This window comes from Salvelinus alpinus, chromosome 22, assembly GCF_045679555.1.
Source record: "Salvelinus alpinus chromosome 22, SLU_Salpinus.1, whole genome shotgun sequence".
NCBI classification, from domain to species: domain Eukaryota; kingdom Metazoa; phylum Chordata; class Actinopteri; order Salmoniformes; family Salmonidae; genus Salvelinus; species Salvelinus alpinus.
Genome location: NC_092107.1, coordinates 169,400 through 186,156, shown reverse-complemented (window position 1 = coordinate 186,156; position 16,757 = coordinate 169,400). Strand labels below are relative to the sequence as shown.

Genomic DNA, 16,757 nt, shown 5'->3' with positions numbered 1-16,757 from the left:
TTATTGAAATATACACTACCAGTCAAAGGTTTTTGAACACCCCCATTTTTCCAGTTTTTATTGAGACATAAGTAATTCATGTTCAGTGAATAACCTGAAATGGTACAAAGGTAAGAAGTAAACTGCGAATATACTTATATATATAGTTGAAGTCGGACGTTTACATACACCTTAGCCAAATACATTTAAACTCAGTTTATCACAATTCCTGACATTTAATCCTAGTAACAATTCCCTGTCTTAGGTCAGTTAGGATCACCACTTTATTTTAAGAATGTGAAATGTCAGAATAATAGTAGAGAGAATGATTTATTTCAGCTTTTATTTCTTTCATTGCATTCCCAGTGGGTCAGAAGTTTACATACACTCAATTAGTATTTGGTAGCATTGCCTTTAAATTGTTTTACTTGGGTCAAATGTTTCGGGTTGCCTTCCACAAGCTTCCTACAATAAGTTGGGTGAATTTTGGCCCATTCTTCCTGACAGAGCTGGTGTAACTGAGTCAGGTTTGTAGGCCTCCTTGCTCACACACACTTTTTCATTTCTGCCCACAAATGTTCTATAGGATTGAGGTCAGGGCTTTGTGATGGCCACTCCAATACCCTGACTTTGTTGTCCTTAAGCCATTTTGCCACAACTTTGGAAGTATGCTTGGGGTCATTGTCCATTTGGAAGACCCATTTGCGACCAAGCTTTAACATCCTGACTGATGTCTTGAGATGTTGCTTCAATATATCCACATAATTCTCCCTCATGATGCCATCTATTTTGTGAAGTGCACCAGGCCCTCCTGCAGTAAAGCACCCCCACAACATGATGCTACCACCCCCGTGCTTCACGGTTGGGATGGTGTTCTTCGGCTTGCAAGCCTCCCCCCTTTTCCTCCAAACATAACGATGATCATTTTGGCCAAACAGTTCTATTTTCTTTTATCAGACCAGAGGACATTTCTCCAAAAAGTACGATCTTTGTCCCCATGTGCAGTTGCAAACCGTAGTCTGGCTTTTTTATGGCGGTTTTGGAGCAGTGGCTTCTTCCTTGCTGAGCGGCCTTTCAGGTTATATCGATATATAGGACTCATTTTACTGTGGATATAGATACTTTTGTATCTGTTTCCTCCAGCAACTTCACAAGGTCCTTTTGATGTTATTCTGGGATTGATTTGCACTTTTCGCACCAAAGTACGTTCATCTCTAGGAGACAGAACGCGTCTCCTTCCTGAGCGGTATGACGCCTGAGCGGTCCCATGGTGTTTATACTTGCATACTATTGTTTGTACCGATGAACGTGGTACCTTCAGGCGTTTGTAAATTGCTCCCAAGGATGAACCAGACTTTTGGAGGTCTACAATGATTTCTTTAGATTTTCCCACGATGTCAAGCAAAGAGGCACTGAGTTTGAAGGTAGGCCTTGAAATACATCCACAGGTACATCTCCAATTGACTCAAATGATGTCAATAAGCCTATCAGAAGCTTCAAAAGCCATGACATCATTTTCTGGAATTTTCCAAGCTGTTTAAAGGCACAGTCAACTTAGTGTGTGTAAACTTCTGACCCACTGGAATTGTAATACAGTGAATTATAAGTGAAATAATCTGTCTGTAAACAATTGTTGGAAAAATTACTTGTCATGCGCAAAGTAGATGTCCTAACCGACTTACCAGAACTATAGTTTTTTAACAAGAAATTTGTGGAGTGGTTGAAAAACGAGTTTTAATGGCTCCAACATAAGTGTATGTAAACTTCCGACTTCAACTGTATATATATAATTTATTTTTTATATTTTTTTATTGGTTAAGAAAAGATGTACAGCACATGACATGGTGTTGAGTAACAGCATATTACCAACCCAGTTGGTGTCAACATAAATACCCTACACATCAATACAATCAGAAGCCATTAGATATTTTGTAGCTAAGATCTTTTCTTTTGAGTATGATGAAGGGAGATGTTCAATGTGTTCACCTGTCTGTCCCAGGCTCAGGCTCCAGCTCTTTGATGGAAGCTGAGGTGTCACTGATAGACAGGATCATCTCTAACAGCTCCTCTGTCTACAATGGGAAGATCACACAGGATATGAAATGTGCCGGCAGGCTGGAGGTAGGAGTGGACTCATGCCAGGTAAAAGATAACTGACCCCTCTGCCTCATAGGTCCCTATTAGCCTGGGTACCAGACCTGGTTGTGCAGTCATTCCACTCCTTGCCCTCCTTGTCATATGCCAGGAGTGGAATGATGGAACAAACAGGTCTGGTACCCAGGATAGGTCCCTATATTTTTTACCAGTTTTTACTGGTCCGATTAAGGGTTTTTAGAAAAACTTAGAGCCCCACTCAAATTCTGTTTACTCTGAATGACAAAATATATTTGAAGGTTAAGAAAAATAAAGACAATTGATGATCTATTATATCATGAAAGTATCAGGAGCCTAAATCATGTTTGATTTGATCACTTGCTCTGTTCATTCATGGTGTCATTCTGATTTAAGAACATCTTAACTTATAAACAAGATGTTTAAAGACAGTTGGATAAGGCTTTCACACTGCCACAGCAATGTACCTTTGTTCTGTTTCTATAAAAGTCAAACAAGAGTATCATACCAGTGGAATCATACAATTCCACTTATCCTGTACAAACATAGCAGTGACATCAAGGGTGTTCCTACGCTTTGAACAGATCATACAGAGGGTTTTCATGCCTTTATGTAACATGCTCTCTGCCCTTGGTCAAACAAAACCTCCATTATATACTGTGCCTTTAGCTTTTGTTACTTCTAGGTTAGACTACTGCAATGCTTTACTTTCCGGCTACCCGGATAAAGCACTAAATAAACTTCAGATAGTGCTAAATACGGCTGCTAGAATCCTGACTAGAACCAAGAAATTTGATCATATGATGATAAAAAAATCTAAATGTAAATCAATAAAACAATTCAGGCTGTAATAACAAAATGTGGGAAAAGTTGAGGGTTGTGAATGCTTCCTGAAGGCACTGTAACTACTGACAATGTGAACTAAGCCAAATGGTTGTTTCCAATGACTAACATGGAGACATTTCTACCTTTTGAAATATTATTTTTTCTTTTTTTAATAAACAAATTTACCCTTCTGTGAAACAAATTAAGTCAAATTTTTTACACACTCCGTAGCTTCCCTACACTGGCTTCCTGTTATCCTATAAAGCGTTACATGGGCTTGCTCCTACCTATCTTTCCGAGTTGGTCTGCCGTACATACCTACACGTACGCTACGGTCACAAGACGCAGGCCTCCTAATTGTCCCTAGAATTTCTAAGCAAACAGCTGGAGGCAGGGCTTTCTCCTATAGATCTCCATTTTTATGGAATGGTCTGCCTACCCATGTGAGAGACGCAGACTCGGTCTCAACCTTTAAGTCTTTACTGAAGACTTATCTCTTCAGTAGGTCATATGATTGAGTGTAGTCTGGCCCAGGAGTGTGAAGGTGAACGGAAAGGCTCTGGAGCAACGAACCGCCCTTGCTGTCTCTGCCTGGCCGGTTTCCCTCTCTCCACTGGGATTCTCTGCCTTTAACCCTATTACAGGGGCTGAGTCACTGGCTTACTGGTGCTCTTTCATGCCGTCCCTAGGAGGGGTGCGTCACTTGTGTGGGTTGAGTTACTGACGTGATCTTCCTGTCTGTGTTGGCGCCCCCCCTTGGTTTGTGCTGTGGTGGAGATCTTTGTGGGCTATACTCGGCCTTGTCTCAGGATTGTAAGTTGGTGGTTGAAGATATCCCTCCAGTGGTGCGGGGGCTGTGCTTTGGCAAAGTGGGTGGGGTTATATCCATCATCGGATGGGGCCAGTGTCTCCTGACCCCTCCTGTCTCAGCCTCCAGTATTTATGCTGCAGTAGTTTGTGTCGGGGGGCTAGGGTCAGTTGGTTATATCTGGAGTACTTCTCTTATCCGGTGTCCTGTGTGAATTTAAGTATGCTCTCTCTAATTCTCTCCTTCTCTCTTTCTTTCTCTCTCTCGGAGGACCTGAGCCCTAGGACCATGCGTCAGGACTACCGGGCATGATGACTCCTTGCTGTCCCCAGTCCACCTGGCCTTGCTACTGTTCTGCCTGCGGCTATGGAACCCTGACCTGTCCACCGGACGTGCTACCTGTCCCAGACCTGCTGTTTTCAACTCTCTAGAGACCGCAGGAGCGGTAGAGATACTCTTAATGATCGGCTCTGAAAAGCCAACTGGCATTTACTCCTGAGGTGCTGACTTGCTACACCCTCGATAACTACTGTGATTATTATTTGACCATGCTGATCATTTATGAACATTTGAACATCTTGGCCAAGTTCTGTTATAATCTCCACCCGGCACAGCCAGAAGAGGACTGGCCACCCCTCATAGCCTGGTTCCTCTCTAGGTTTCTTCCTAGGTTTTGGCCTTTCTAGGGAGTTTTTCCTAGCCACCGTGCTTCTACACCTGCATTGCTTGCTGTTTGGGGTTTTAGGCTGGGTTTCTGTACAGCACTTTGATATATCAGCTGATGTACGAAGGGCTATATAACATAAACTTGATTTGATTTAAGTGGGTGAGTGTTGTATGTCCACTAGCACATTATGTGATAAAATGGCCTGTAATACATCAATACTGCTTATTCAGTTACAGAACAACAAGCTCAATGAAACTGCAGTTAATAGCATATAAATAGAAGAAACCCTCTAAGACTCTTGGATTGTGTATTGCACCATTCCTTAAATGTGGCATGGACTCTATCTCCAAGGGATACAGTGGTGGCCCGCTTGTGACAGAGAAGGACTCAGTATGGTGGCTGGTAGGGGACACAAGCTGGGGAGATGTCTGTGACCAGAGGAACAAACCAGGCGTCCATGGAAACGTCGCCTTCTTCCTAGGCTGGATCTATGAACAAATGCAGGTATAAGAAACCATTAAATCCATTGTTGTGATTTACATGCATACACTTTTTAATAATGGGAAGTTGTAACTATGGTGTGTTTGGTTTTGCAGAAATGAAGATGAAAACTGAGAAATAATCAGGATGAAATGGTGGAAACATTGTATTTTTTTCTGAATAGAAAAGCCAGAAAGAGATGTTTGTCTACTTTTTGTACGTACAGTGTGTCATCAGAAATTCCGACGCTATGTGCTACATATTGAATTTGTATGTATGTATTAATTGAATCATTAAATTACTACTTCTACATCCTGATACTGTTTTGTGTAATATATACTGTACAGTTTGAAAAGTCGTTACATTTATGTATCACTTTGACCACCAGATGGTGTTCTTGGTAGTTCCTCTTGAGCTCAAGATTAGAGAAAGTGAACCTGCACCATGGTGCCCTCTACTTGTGTAACTCTTTCTTTAGTCATACTAGTCAAATGGTGGATTGTTTATCCAGGTTGAAGGCTGTTGGAATAGAGGCCGGTCCTATTATCACACTGGAATGAGAGAGCTGTTACTTTAATCTGGTCAATGTAATTATATACAATCACAACTTTGGCACTGATATAGTTAAAACACATTTAAACAAACATGATCATCATCTGCACCAACACCTTTGCAAAATATTTTCTTTAACTTTTGAAATCATGGGTAACTTTGGGTATTTAGAAAATATTAATTAGCATAGAAATATATGTGCCCTTACAAATCAGTTTTCTGTATGTGTCTACTAATGGCAAGTTTTTGAAATAATATTATACAATCACATTGACATTTCAAATATGTATAGCAGTAAAAGTACATAATTCAACAATGTCGTTACAAAATCCTATAACACAGTTGCAGTGATATTGATCTTCATATTTTTGACACTTTTGATCAGTATTTGAAAAGTGCAATTAAAAATGTTGCAAACCATGCTAGTTCCCATATGACAACATTGTAAACCAGAAGGGAAGTATGATATCAACCTAAGTGATTTTCTTACCCCAACATAATGTGTGCATCTTCAATTGTCTGAACTCCTGGTTGTGCTTTGTGAATGAAACTAAGAAACTGCTACGAAACATTCCTCCTTTTATCGCAGAGAAGAAGTTGCCATGAAATAATGGTATTGATACCTGTGGGGAACATTCAACAAACTTCAAAGCATCATTTACAATATCCTATTTTGAGTTGAGGCTTCTAAGAAGTAAAAAGAAACCTGACTGTTTAAGAGTTCTTGGGACCTTGTCTCTCAGCTGAGAGCAGTGTGCTTCACTACCATGTTGTAGGCAGTGGAGAATCAGCAGGTAATATGTGCAATCGGGGACTGGGCTGGCATAAGGATAGCATGATTCCTTTCTGCTACCCAACCTTCAGTCTTATAACATGTGTCTAAATTAATCATAGGTTGATGTAAAACTGGAGTGCAAAGAACTGGTAACATCTAAGCTAAGTGTTCACTGGTCAAACTGGTTCGTTTTTTTCCCCCCATGATGTGTCCAGAGAACAGTCCTATTGGTCAGTGAAGCCCCAACCCCTCCCTTTTCCCAGCCTCAGTAGAACTGGGACTGCCGGTGGCCGCCGTCGTGTCACCCGAGGCCCGCCTCAGTCACTTGATGCGGTGGCGGACCAGCGAGGACTCATCAGTGATCTCGCTGGACCGGTCTCGGTGACGACAGGACAGGAGGAGGAGCAGGATGAGGAGTACGACAGCACAGACGGCCATCAGGGCATAGGAGATGACCCAGAGAAGGGGCTCCTTCAGCAGCCCTCTAGCAGCACAGTCAGATGCCACGTCTGCAGATGAGAAGGGCCCCAAGATCTCTGACACGGCTAGCCCACCGTTCACTAGAGAGAGGGAGGGTCCGGGGCTATAATGACTGACGTATTGTGGAATGCGATATTTTGGATATGAAGGGCACTTGACCAAGCAGATAAACATTTAATAGCCCAAAAAAGTACATATTTTCTGATGCTAGAGCCATAACCATACTGTATTGGAAGACCAAGGCTTTATGTAAGACCCAATAATATCCTTTATGCCCCAAGTGTCTCCAGCCCTCACCTGCACATCTGCTGACAGCGAAGCCCACCCTCTTCTCAGCCCGGTCAAAGATGACGTAGAATCCCTCCATGACGGTTGCTCCTATCACCAGGCCGTTGGCTGACGACGAGATGCCGAAGCGGAAGCAGGCCAGCCTACCGTTCACGTCTGTGATTGGCTGGATATACAGCTGCAGGGAGGAGCCACACAGACACACTAATGTCAATCAAAGAGCTGTCGGCAAACAGATCTAAAGCTCATAACAAGATGGCGGATGTTGGTTGGAGTAAGCAAACAACAAAACACACGGGGGCAACATGGGGGACGTTTGTTGTCACCTGAGGGAGGATGGAGATTTTGAAGGACTGGCTGGTGTTGGTGGCTCTCAGGTAGATGGACAGTTTGGGGAAGAACCTCCACGGTGTCTCTCCCTTCAACCAGCAGGCCAGTTTAGTACCACCCCAGAACCCTGAGGTGAAGTCCTGGATCTAGTCCATAGAAAGACAGTGACTGATTGTTAAGACTCCAACAAAACTACTGAGTTGTGAAAAAAAGTGTACTTTTACATAGATGACTACACATTTTCTCTCAGATCTGTAGACCAGAACAAAGTTGGTCATATTGGGGTGGAAAAATACAGGCCATGGTCATACTGTATGAAAAGGGAATAACTTGCAGTGTCCTCAGTCTACACAGTTACTGAAGTGTCCTCAGACAAGCAGGTAATCCTAGAAGTCCTTGGTCATTTGATCATGGGCACAGAGGCTGACATACCAGAGATGTTCTTGAGATGGCCTCCACCACAGCATTGAACACATTCACAGGCAGCCGCAGCAGAGTGGTTCCACTGTCCACTATGGCTTTATCCTGGTTGTACTGAGAGATAGAGAGAAGGAGAGAGAGAAGATGTATAAAGAAACGGGGAGACAAAAAATACAAAAATCTTCAGTTACATGGTTTCCTTTCAGAAAGTCTTGATCAAACAAAAAGCTGAAATGTCCACCTTGGTTCCTGGAAGGCTTCAGAAACAGGATTAGCATATTGTTGTCTTTATTAACTGTTGCTTTATTTCCTCTTTCCAAACCTGCTCTACAGGCTAATCCACCAAGAATGCTGACTAGAAACAGCCTTAGGCTTAGGGCCAAGGTTAGTCTTTGTTCCTGACGTGTTGTGCAGATTGAAACATTTAGAAAACAACAGGGGGCCAGTCTGTCTCATACCTCTTTGCAGTCCAGGTTTAGATTCTGGTCCCCAACCTCCAGCTTTAATACTTCCACCTGATAGTACCACTCTTCCTTTATAGGGGTGTACCACATGGACCCCGAATACAATGTTGGTTCAACCCCTCCCATGACCTGAAACAAAACTGGGTTTTCATTCACCGTACAAATGACTGAATACAATGATAGCCTGAATAATATAATAAAACTACAATGGAATACCTTGGCACAGTTTGGTATGGCATTGCATACAGTGATTACACCCCACCATCTCTCCCACCTGCCCCTCTCAGAGGCTCACGTGGTCGGCTCGACCGCTCATATAACACCGACAGACCTGCTCTCGGCAGGGGGCTCTCTTAGCTTAATTAGCCACTCACTAACTAGATTGGGCGTCCAATGGGGAAACGCATTGAGAGGCGCAGAGACTTGCTAGCGATCATGTTTCTAAAAATGATCATGCCGCTCAGTCTCATCCGCCCTTGAAAGGTTTATCTGGTCTGGGCGTTGGGAGCAATATTATGCCAAGAGTCAGCCTAGCGTGCGTGAGATGAACAGCCTCAATAATCATCCTCTTTTGCAGTACAATAACCAGCCTTTGTAAGGAAGTCTCCCCCCCAGCATTCACTCCTCCCATACATAGCCTTTAGCTTTCTCCACCTGACTACTCACAAGACTTCCCCCCGCGGGGTCGGCAGTGGAGCTGTCTGACAACCCAGCTCCGCACATCTGGAGGGAGAACACATCTGGGATGCCTGTCTGTCGTACCATGGAGTTAAAGAAGGGCTCCACCGAGGAGTCAGGCTGAGAAACAGGAGACAAACACAAAACTTAGTAGAAAACAGTGTAATGTCTTGGCTGTCCTATTGGTCAATAGTGAAGCTGTAAGCACAGAGAATGACAGCATAAAGTCTTATCAGTTATCACCGTGACTAAACAGGACCCCCCCATATACCTTGACTTCACATGGTGTATATGTCAAAGGCCAGATATATGCATGTGATGTTTGACAAACATTCTGCAAATCATCTGAACAAAAGCTGAGAACTGCAGTACAGAGTGGTCACCGTACGTTCTTGCATGTTAATGATTTAAAATGGTTGACCTCAAAATCTGCATAAGGCATACATTGTGTCAGCTCAGAATAGCCTCAGCCACCACGCCCCATGGGTCTATGTGATGATGAGAATATGAACAATATCATGTGTGTGAACCTTGATTTGCTCTTTGATAACATTCAGCAGCTCTTCATGCCCCACCACGCTTACGTACACCACTGTGCCAAATCAAACAGACATGGCGATAGGCATGGAACCCCTTCCTTCATATCCAGAGTCCCAGGGGGCATCAAGCCCACTCCCTTTACCTGAGCCAGCAGGGGGTAGGCCAGGCCCAGGATGCCCTGCCAGTTGACCCCCGGGAGGAAGAATCCGCCAGAGGAGAGAATGGTGGCGATGTTGATGGTGGGGGTGCTGGGGATGCTGGGAATGAGGACGCGGTCGGTGCCCAGCTCGCCCTCCCAGTTGCCCTGGGTGTACTTGACGGCCACGCCCCTGCCAGTGGACTGGTACGTACTGGAGCTGAACACAGGGAGGGACAGGGAGAGTAACCAGTACTCTTAGACAAAGGAAATCTTATCAAACGCATGCCTGAGCGAATTCTAAACAAAAATAAACACAATCAGATTGTTGTATAAATTATGAGATTGATGTGAAACACTGATTATTGAATTAAGGCATTTTCTAATATTATTGGGGCCACCAAATATAATGTGTAGATAACGTAGGCTTCTTATTGACCTTACAGAAAGAGCTATTCCACTGAGAGCAAATATGAGAGCCTGATGACTCACAGTGCTGTGTTGAAGAAGTGTGTGATGAAGGGATGTGCTGCTGCAGCCACTGCAAAGTTACTGCTTCCTGTATCAACCAGGATATTCAGCTGGAAAACAAAAGAGAGTAGTGAGTACTTTATCAATCATTCAACCATCTGGGTTAAGCACACAGAACAACTCAACCCCATTCATCTTAATACACGCAATAAACACACAAACTGACTCACAGTCAGTAATCGTGCTTTGAGCTGAACAGGGTATTTACTATGCTTCTGACGTCTGAAGATTTAAAAAAAGCTCTCTGGTCTGGTAGTCTTTGGGAAAAACGTCCACCCATTGTTCCAGAGTCTAAATGTCTCTCCAACTTGGTATTTGTCGGCTGTGTGCGAGCAGGAGCGGAGCATGAGCTAGCAAAGCAGCAGTTGAGATGATGTTGGCTCAGGCATCAATTCAACGAGGGGGAACTAATGAGATAACCGACTTCTTGTCACCTCGGTGACCGGCACAGAAGAGTCATTACTTAACATTCCTCATCATTAAAGAGGCCATAATAAACAGTGCCCTCCACGGCTCTCAAAATGAGTTTCTTTGCCATTTAAACATGACCTCAAATCATGTTAGGCTGCATACCTAGTCTTTAAGGCACTTTGGATTGATGGAGGAGAGGTAACAAAGGAAACACACAGGAATGCGGTCTGCTGGTGTGACATTCTACTTCCGGTGTCTTCCCTAAAGCAGCCTGAGGAAAACATGATTTTCTGGATATTTGTTTCCATTCAACTAAAGCATGGGCTTCATCAAAGCTAAGAATAAGAAGCGACTTACTCAGAGATTTTAAATTGAAGACCTTACTTGACACCCAAACAGAACAAATGTAGCATTCTGCTCTCAATAAATAGGCTACTGAAGAGTATTCTGCATTCTTGTGTTGTCGACCCTGTTCTGAAAAAAACAGATGAGCAGGAAGTATTGATGACGGACAAACACTGAGTAAATAGGCCTAGCTATTCCTCACAATATACGGTAAACAAAAACCCTAGCGGGATCTACAGTACCTTCAGAAAGTATTCATACCCCTTGACTTAATTCACATCTTGTGTTATAGCCTGAATTCAAAATGGACCAAATAAAAATGAATCTCGCTCATCTACACACAATACCGCATGTTTTTAGACATTTTTGCAGATGTATTGACAATGAAATACAGAAATATCTAATTTACATAACGATTCACATCCCTGAGTATCTTTGTAGTGACTGGGTGTATTGATACACCATCCAAAGTGTAATTAATAACTTCACCATGCTCAAACGGATTTTGAATGTCTGTTTTTTTTTTTTTTTACCCATCTACCATTACCCTTCTTTGCGAGGCATCGGTAACCTCCCTGATCTTTGTGTTTGAAATTCACTGTCCGACTGAGGGACCGTACAGATACTTGTATGTGTGTGGTACAGAGATGAGGTATTCATTAAAAAAAATGAAACACTATTATTGCACACAGAGTCTATGCAACTTAAGTACATTTTTACTCCTGAACTTATTTAGGCCTGTCATAACAAAGGAGTTGAACACTTGACTCCAGATATTTAAGTTTTTGATTTTCAATTAATTAGTAAACATTTCTAAAAACATAATTCCACTTTGACATTATGGGGTATTGTGTGTAGGCCAGTGACACAAAATCTAAATTTAATCCATTTTAAATTCAGGCTGTAACACAACAAAATGTGGAAAAAGTCAAGGGGTGTGAATACTTTCTGAAGGCACTGTACTTCCTTAAAGCTCTATGTTGCGTCCCTATCTGTGTTTCCTAGTTGGACTGGCCGAAGTCCCACCACCGTGGCTCTGACATCTGAAACCCTACTGCCACCACACCGATGGCAGCAATCCACTCACGCTGGGCCCAAACTGGACAGACCATCCTGACGCAGCCTGTTGGGGAAAAATAGGGGCATTTCTTTGCACCTCCAACCCTCTCAATCCTCTTCCGTACTCCCCTAGCCTGGCTGGGCCACTGCCAGGCAAATCCCTCCTCTTCTCCATCCCTGAGCCAGCGCGGCGGCCTGGTCGCCTGTGGTTGAGGCCTGCCTGGCTAATTAGCAGAGGCTCAATGGCGGGGACGTACATCTGCTACCTGTTTGTACCAATTACCAGATGTGAGGCACTCCAGCTAACACCTCAGCCTTGCTGTGACGGGGCTAACAGATGTGGCAATTAGTGGATCATTTGAATAACGCCTTGTTTAACATCAGGCCTCTAATTACATCCTACTGTAGATAGAACTGTTTGAGGTTTGGTGTTATTGTGCCCCCTCCCCTTGTTCTCTCTTTCTCTCCGCTCCACATTCTCTCTCCCCTCCCCCTCTTCTCTCCCCTCCCTACCATTTTCTCTCCCCACCTACCCTCTTCTCTTCTCTCCCTGCCTCCCATCTTCTCACACCTTCCCTATTCTGTTCTCTCCCCTCCCTACCTTCCCACTCCTCTTCTCTCCCTACCTTCCCCCTTCTCTTCCTTCCCTGCCATCTTCCTCCTCTCCCCTCCTCTTCTCTCCCTACCTTCCCTCTTCTCTTCCTTCCCTACCCTCTTCCTCCTCTCCCCTCTTCTGTTCCCTCCCCTCCACCCCATCCCTCTTCTCTCCTCTTCTCTCCTCTTTCTACCTACTGGCATGACGTTGGCCTGGGGGTAGGTTTATGACAGTCATAAATAACTCTTCCCCCCTTTTTCCTCTCCCTACTCTACTGATGTGACATTAGAAAACCCCTTGGTTAACATAGAGATTCTGGGAACATCAGAAGTTGGGGGGAAATGAACTATATTCTGGTAATCCGACCAATTGAACATATGCGGTGGTACTTAAGGTATATTATGTCAGTTCGGTTGTCATCTGGCACATTCTCATCAATGATAGAATGACAAACTCTACTGTGGAAAGTCTACACATCAGAGTTGTCAGATTCACATGGAATTGTTGTTCAATTCAAATGTTTGAATATGAAATTATTGGTGAAGAGATTAAATGTAATTTTAGCTTCCAAATGAGAGATTTGGGTTTTCATAAGTTTAGGGCTCTGCTCAACCAGTGGCCCGCCACTGTGAAGAGACATGGGTTATAAACTTTTCAGACACACCCTTCTCCCTCCACTATATAAGCCATTGACGAAAATGTAACTTCCTGTTCCGAGGATGTGAGGACGACGGTCCGATGTCAGAATGGTTCAGATAACATGTCAACTACAGAACTAAGCCAACCTCAGCATGAGCTTTGGTTGTGAATGGTATGAATTTTGAACTCTTATTCACTATAGAAGTGATACCTCCTAGACGTTGAGTTAGCAACAGCAGCTGCAAACGTAAATTAGGACAGACAAGAGTATCCCGTCTACCACCCAACGACGTTACTACAACGTATTCAATTTACCAGCAGCAGAGACATTCTTCAAAGGACAAAGGACCCGGTTGGGAAACACGGCCTTCCATCTACCACCAACCTACCGAAGCGCAGCTCAGAGTAAATATTTATTGCATTTTCCTTTTCCAAATGGGCGGTAATTTAGAATGCATAAGATATTGTATTTACGATAGCAGAGCTTCGCCCTTTGTTCCTCAGTCTTCCCGCTCTTTCACTCAAACCCAGCTCCTTTTCTTTTGTGTAACAACCTGTCATATCTGTTCCGCCCGCTAGGGACGTTTTCCTTTATGATGTCATTTGTAATCAAGGTATGATTCATTCTGTGTATATGTAATTCTGTGTGATTAGTTAGGTATTTAGTAAATAAATAATTAAACCCAATTTTGTATTGCTGATTCAACTTGTTAGCCAGGGTTCGTGAAGATAACCAAGAATTTACAACTTTCAGATGAGACTGAAATAAGGTGACGATTAATATTGACTGCTATTGATGTAAAATATTACTAGGTCTTTAAGAGTTTACTCGGGAAGATAACAGCTCTATAAATATTATTTTGTGGTGCCCCTCCTCTCTAGTTAATTACATTTACATGATTAGTTCAATCAGGTAATATTAATTACGGAGAAAGTATTTTATAGAATAGCATGTCATAACTCTTAATACGGCATAGCCAAAGACACGACACTACCCTCTTCTCTCCCCTCCCTACCGCCCCTCTTCTCCCTTCCGTACCCTATTCCTCCTCTCTCCCCTCCCTACCTTCCCACTCCTCTTCTCTCCCTCTTCTCTTCTCTCCCTACCTCCCCTCGTCTCTTCCTACCTCCCCTTTTCTCTCTCCTCCCTACCTTCCTTCCTCCCTCCCCTCCCCTCTCCTCTCCCTACCTCCCCTCCGTACCCTATTCCTCCTCTCCCCTCTTCTCTTCTCACACCTTCCCTCTTCTCACCTCTCCCCTCCCAACCTCGCCTCGCCTCTTCTCTCCTCTCCCCTCCCTACCTCGCCTTTTCTCTCCTCTCCCCTCCCTACCTCGCCTTTTCTCTCCTCTCCCCTCCCTACCTCGCCTCTTCTCTCCTCTCCCCTCCCTACCTTGCCTCTTCTCTCCTCTCCCCTCCCAACCTTGCCTCTTCTCACCTCTCCCCTCCCAACCTCGCCTCTTCTCTTCTCTCCTCTCCCTTCCCAACCTCTCCTCTTCTCGCCTCTTCTCTCCTCTCCTCTCCCTACCTCGCCTCTTCTCGCCTCTCCCCTCCCAACCTCGCCTATTCTCTCCTCTCCCCTCCCAACCTCGCCTCTTCTCTCCTCTCCCTACCTCGCCTCTTCTCTCCTCTCCCTACCTCACCTCTTCCTACCTCGCCTCTCCTCTCCCTACCTCTCCTCTCCCCTCCCCGCCTCTTCTCTCCCCTCCCCTGCCTCTTCTCTCCTCACCTCGCCTCTTCTCTCCTCTCCCTACCTCTTCTCCCTTCTCCCTCCCCTCTTCTCTCCCTCCCTCGCCTCTTCCCACCCACGCCTCTTCTCTTCTTTCTTCTCCCCTCGCCTCTTCTCTCCTCTCCCCTTCTCTCCTCTCCTCTCCCTACCTCGCCTCTTCTCTCCTCTCCCTACCACGCCTCTTCTCTCCTCTTCCCACCCTCGCCTCATCCCTCCCTCCCACCCTAGCCTCTCTCTCTCTCAGCCTAGTGGTTAGAGCGCTGGACTAGTAACCGAGAGGTTGCTAGATCGAATCCCCGAGCTGACAAGGTATAAAAAAATCTGTCGTTCTGCCCCTGAACAAGGCAGTTAACCCACTGTTCCTAGGCCGTCATTGAAAATAATGCCAAGAGTGTGCAAAGCTGTCATCAAGGCAAAGGGTGGCTATTTGAAGAATCTCAAAAATATTTTGATTTGTTAAAAACAAAAAATGGGTTACTACATGATTCCATATGTGTTATTTCATAGTTTTGATGTCTTCACTATTATTCTACAATGTAGAAAATAGTCAAAAGAAAAACCCTTGAATGAGTAGGTGTTCTAAAACTTTTGACCGGTAGTGTGTGTATGCATATCTCCTTCATTTGAAAACATTTGGACTGTGATACCAAAGAGGTCAAGAAATGTATTCCACATTGAAAATGTAAAAACAACAATAGGTCATATTCTCATATACCTTTTGACCAGGGGTACCCAGTGTCATCTCCATGTAGTAACCTCTGCCAGAGTCGCCTTGTAAGTTATTGACCATGTCCAAAAAGTTCACTATTCCAGCTGGATCAGATGCCAGGGACAGCCCATTTCCTGAGGCTTGTATTCGTTTCATAGGAGTTAAATCCAAATCTAAAGAAGAGTTAAACGTCCCTATAAATATTTTAAGTGGAATGGTATAGAGAGATTTTGCCATTCCAAAACAGAGCATGATAAATAATGCACTAAAAGGAATAGAACCTTTATGGTAAGCCATGGCAAATATTATTTTGGGCAAGTCAAACTTCAGAAGAATTCCAGCGCCTTGTTCAAAGTTTGCTCCTTAGTTTTCAGCTTGGCCAACATGAAACCTACAGTGCGGTAATCATGGTGAACGTGATGTCCCGACAACGACGCTAAAGAAACTCATAAGAAACAACTCCGGCTTTACATTTAGACGCTTGGCATTTAGACGTTTACTCCTCTCTCTGAAAGTTGTTCACCACTTTATTATTTTAGATTACTTCCTGAAATCCATATCGCGGATGTGACGAGATTTTTTGTTCGTCAAGGACGATTTGCTTGGAGGGCGCCTACGGGGCGCACCATAGAGATAGATAGAGCACTTATCTTTATATATGTTCCATTATAGCGTCTGTGACACCACGGGCAGCGCCACTGAGGCTACAACCCATAGGCATCCCCACCTAGATGACTACTTAGACTACTTTAAAATGGTGGAAGCATGCTGGAGGTCCTGCCCATGCTAAAACTGCCTTTTGGCCACTAGAGGCCTCTGTCAGCCTTTGAATTTCATTTATTTTATTTTGGGTAACAGACAACATATACAACAATATGTACAATGTGGACCCAGACGATATCACTTGAAAGTATTAATTAATATGCTTATTTCCAAAGTGGTCCTCGATGGTAAAAACAATATCACATATAATGATTAAAAGGCAAGACAAAATTACAAACAACCATAAATACATTCATTTATATTGACATCCTATAAAGTGGCACGATTCACTGCACTCTCCCTAACCCTAAAAATCATCCATATTCATTTCACATTAAAACAATCTATTAATTGCATATCAGGACTCCCGAGTGGCGCAGTGTTCTAAGGCACTACATCTCAGGGCTAGAGGAGTCACTACAGACCCTGGTTCGATTCCAAGCTC

General features: G+C 43.9%; 2 protein-coding genes across 5 annotated transcripts in view; one reads left to right on the top strand and one right to left on the bottom strand.

Annotated features, from left to right (window-relative positions):
- The window catches only part of atm (ATM serine/threonine kinase), a 57,493-nt gene extending 52,304 nt beyond the window's left edge, over window positions 1-5,189 (top strand). Inside the window, exons 66-67 of one of the 4 annotated variants that reach the window (XR_011669762.1) lie at window positions 1,979-2,121; window positions 3,995-5,189. The gene's annotated coding sequence lies outside the window, so the exon portion shown is untranslated. Of the gene's footprint in view, window positions 1-1,978 lie in introns of all 4 variants that reach the window. The other 3 variants (XR_011669763.1, XR_011669761.1, XR_011669760.1) reach the window with 3 other exon arrangements.
- Window positions 5,190-5,428: 239 nt separating this feature from the next.
- On the bottom strand, window positions 5,429-16,149 carry LOC139548711 (beta-secretase 2-like). The gene is made up of 9 exons (XM_071358454.1): window positions 15,557-16,149; window positions 10,027-10,115; window positions 9,541-9,754; window positions 8,847-8,978; window positions 8,175-8,309; window positions 7,729-7,830; window positions 7,293-7,442; window positions 6,976-7,144; window positions 5,429-6,758 (listed from the first exon to the last, which is right to left on the bottom strand). Exons 1-9 carry the CDS (start codon window positions 15,845-15,847, stop codon window positions 6,520-6,522), a joined length of 1,521 nt encoding a protein of 506 aa, XP_071214555.1. The 5' UTR covers window positions 15,848-16,149; the 3' UTR covers window positions 5,429-6,519.
- Window positions 16,150-16,757: the final 608 nt, after the last annotated feature.

Coding starts and splice junctions, on each gene's coding strand:
- LOC139548711 (XM_071358454.1), bottom strand. CDS start 15,847: ATGGCTTACCATAAAGGTTCTATTCCTTTTAGTGCATTATTTATCATG. Junction 8,979..9,540: donor CCTACCCCCTGCTGGCTCAG/GTAAAGGGAGTG, acceptor CCTGTTTCTCAG/CCTGACTCCTCGGTGGAGCC. Junction 7,443..7,728: donor CCATCTCAAGAACATCTCTG/GTATGTCAGCCT, acceptor TCTATGGACTAG/ATCCAGGACTTCACCTCAGG.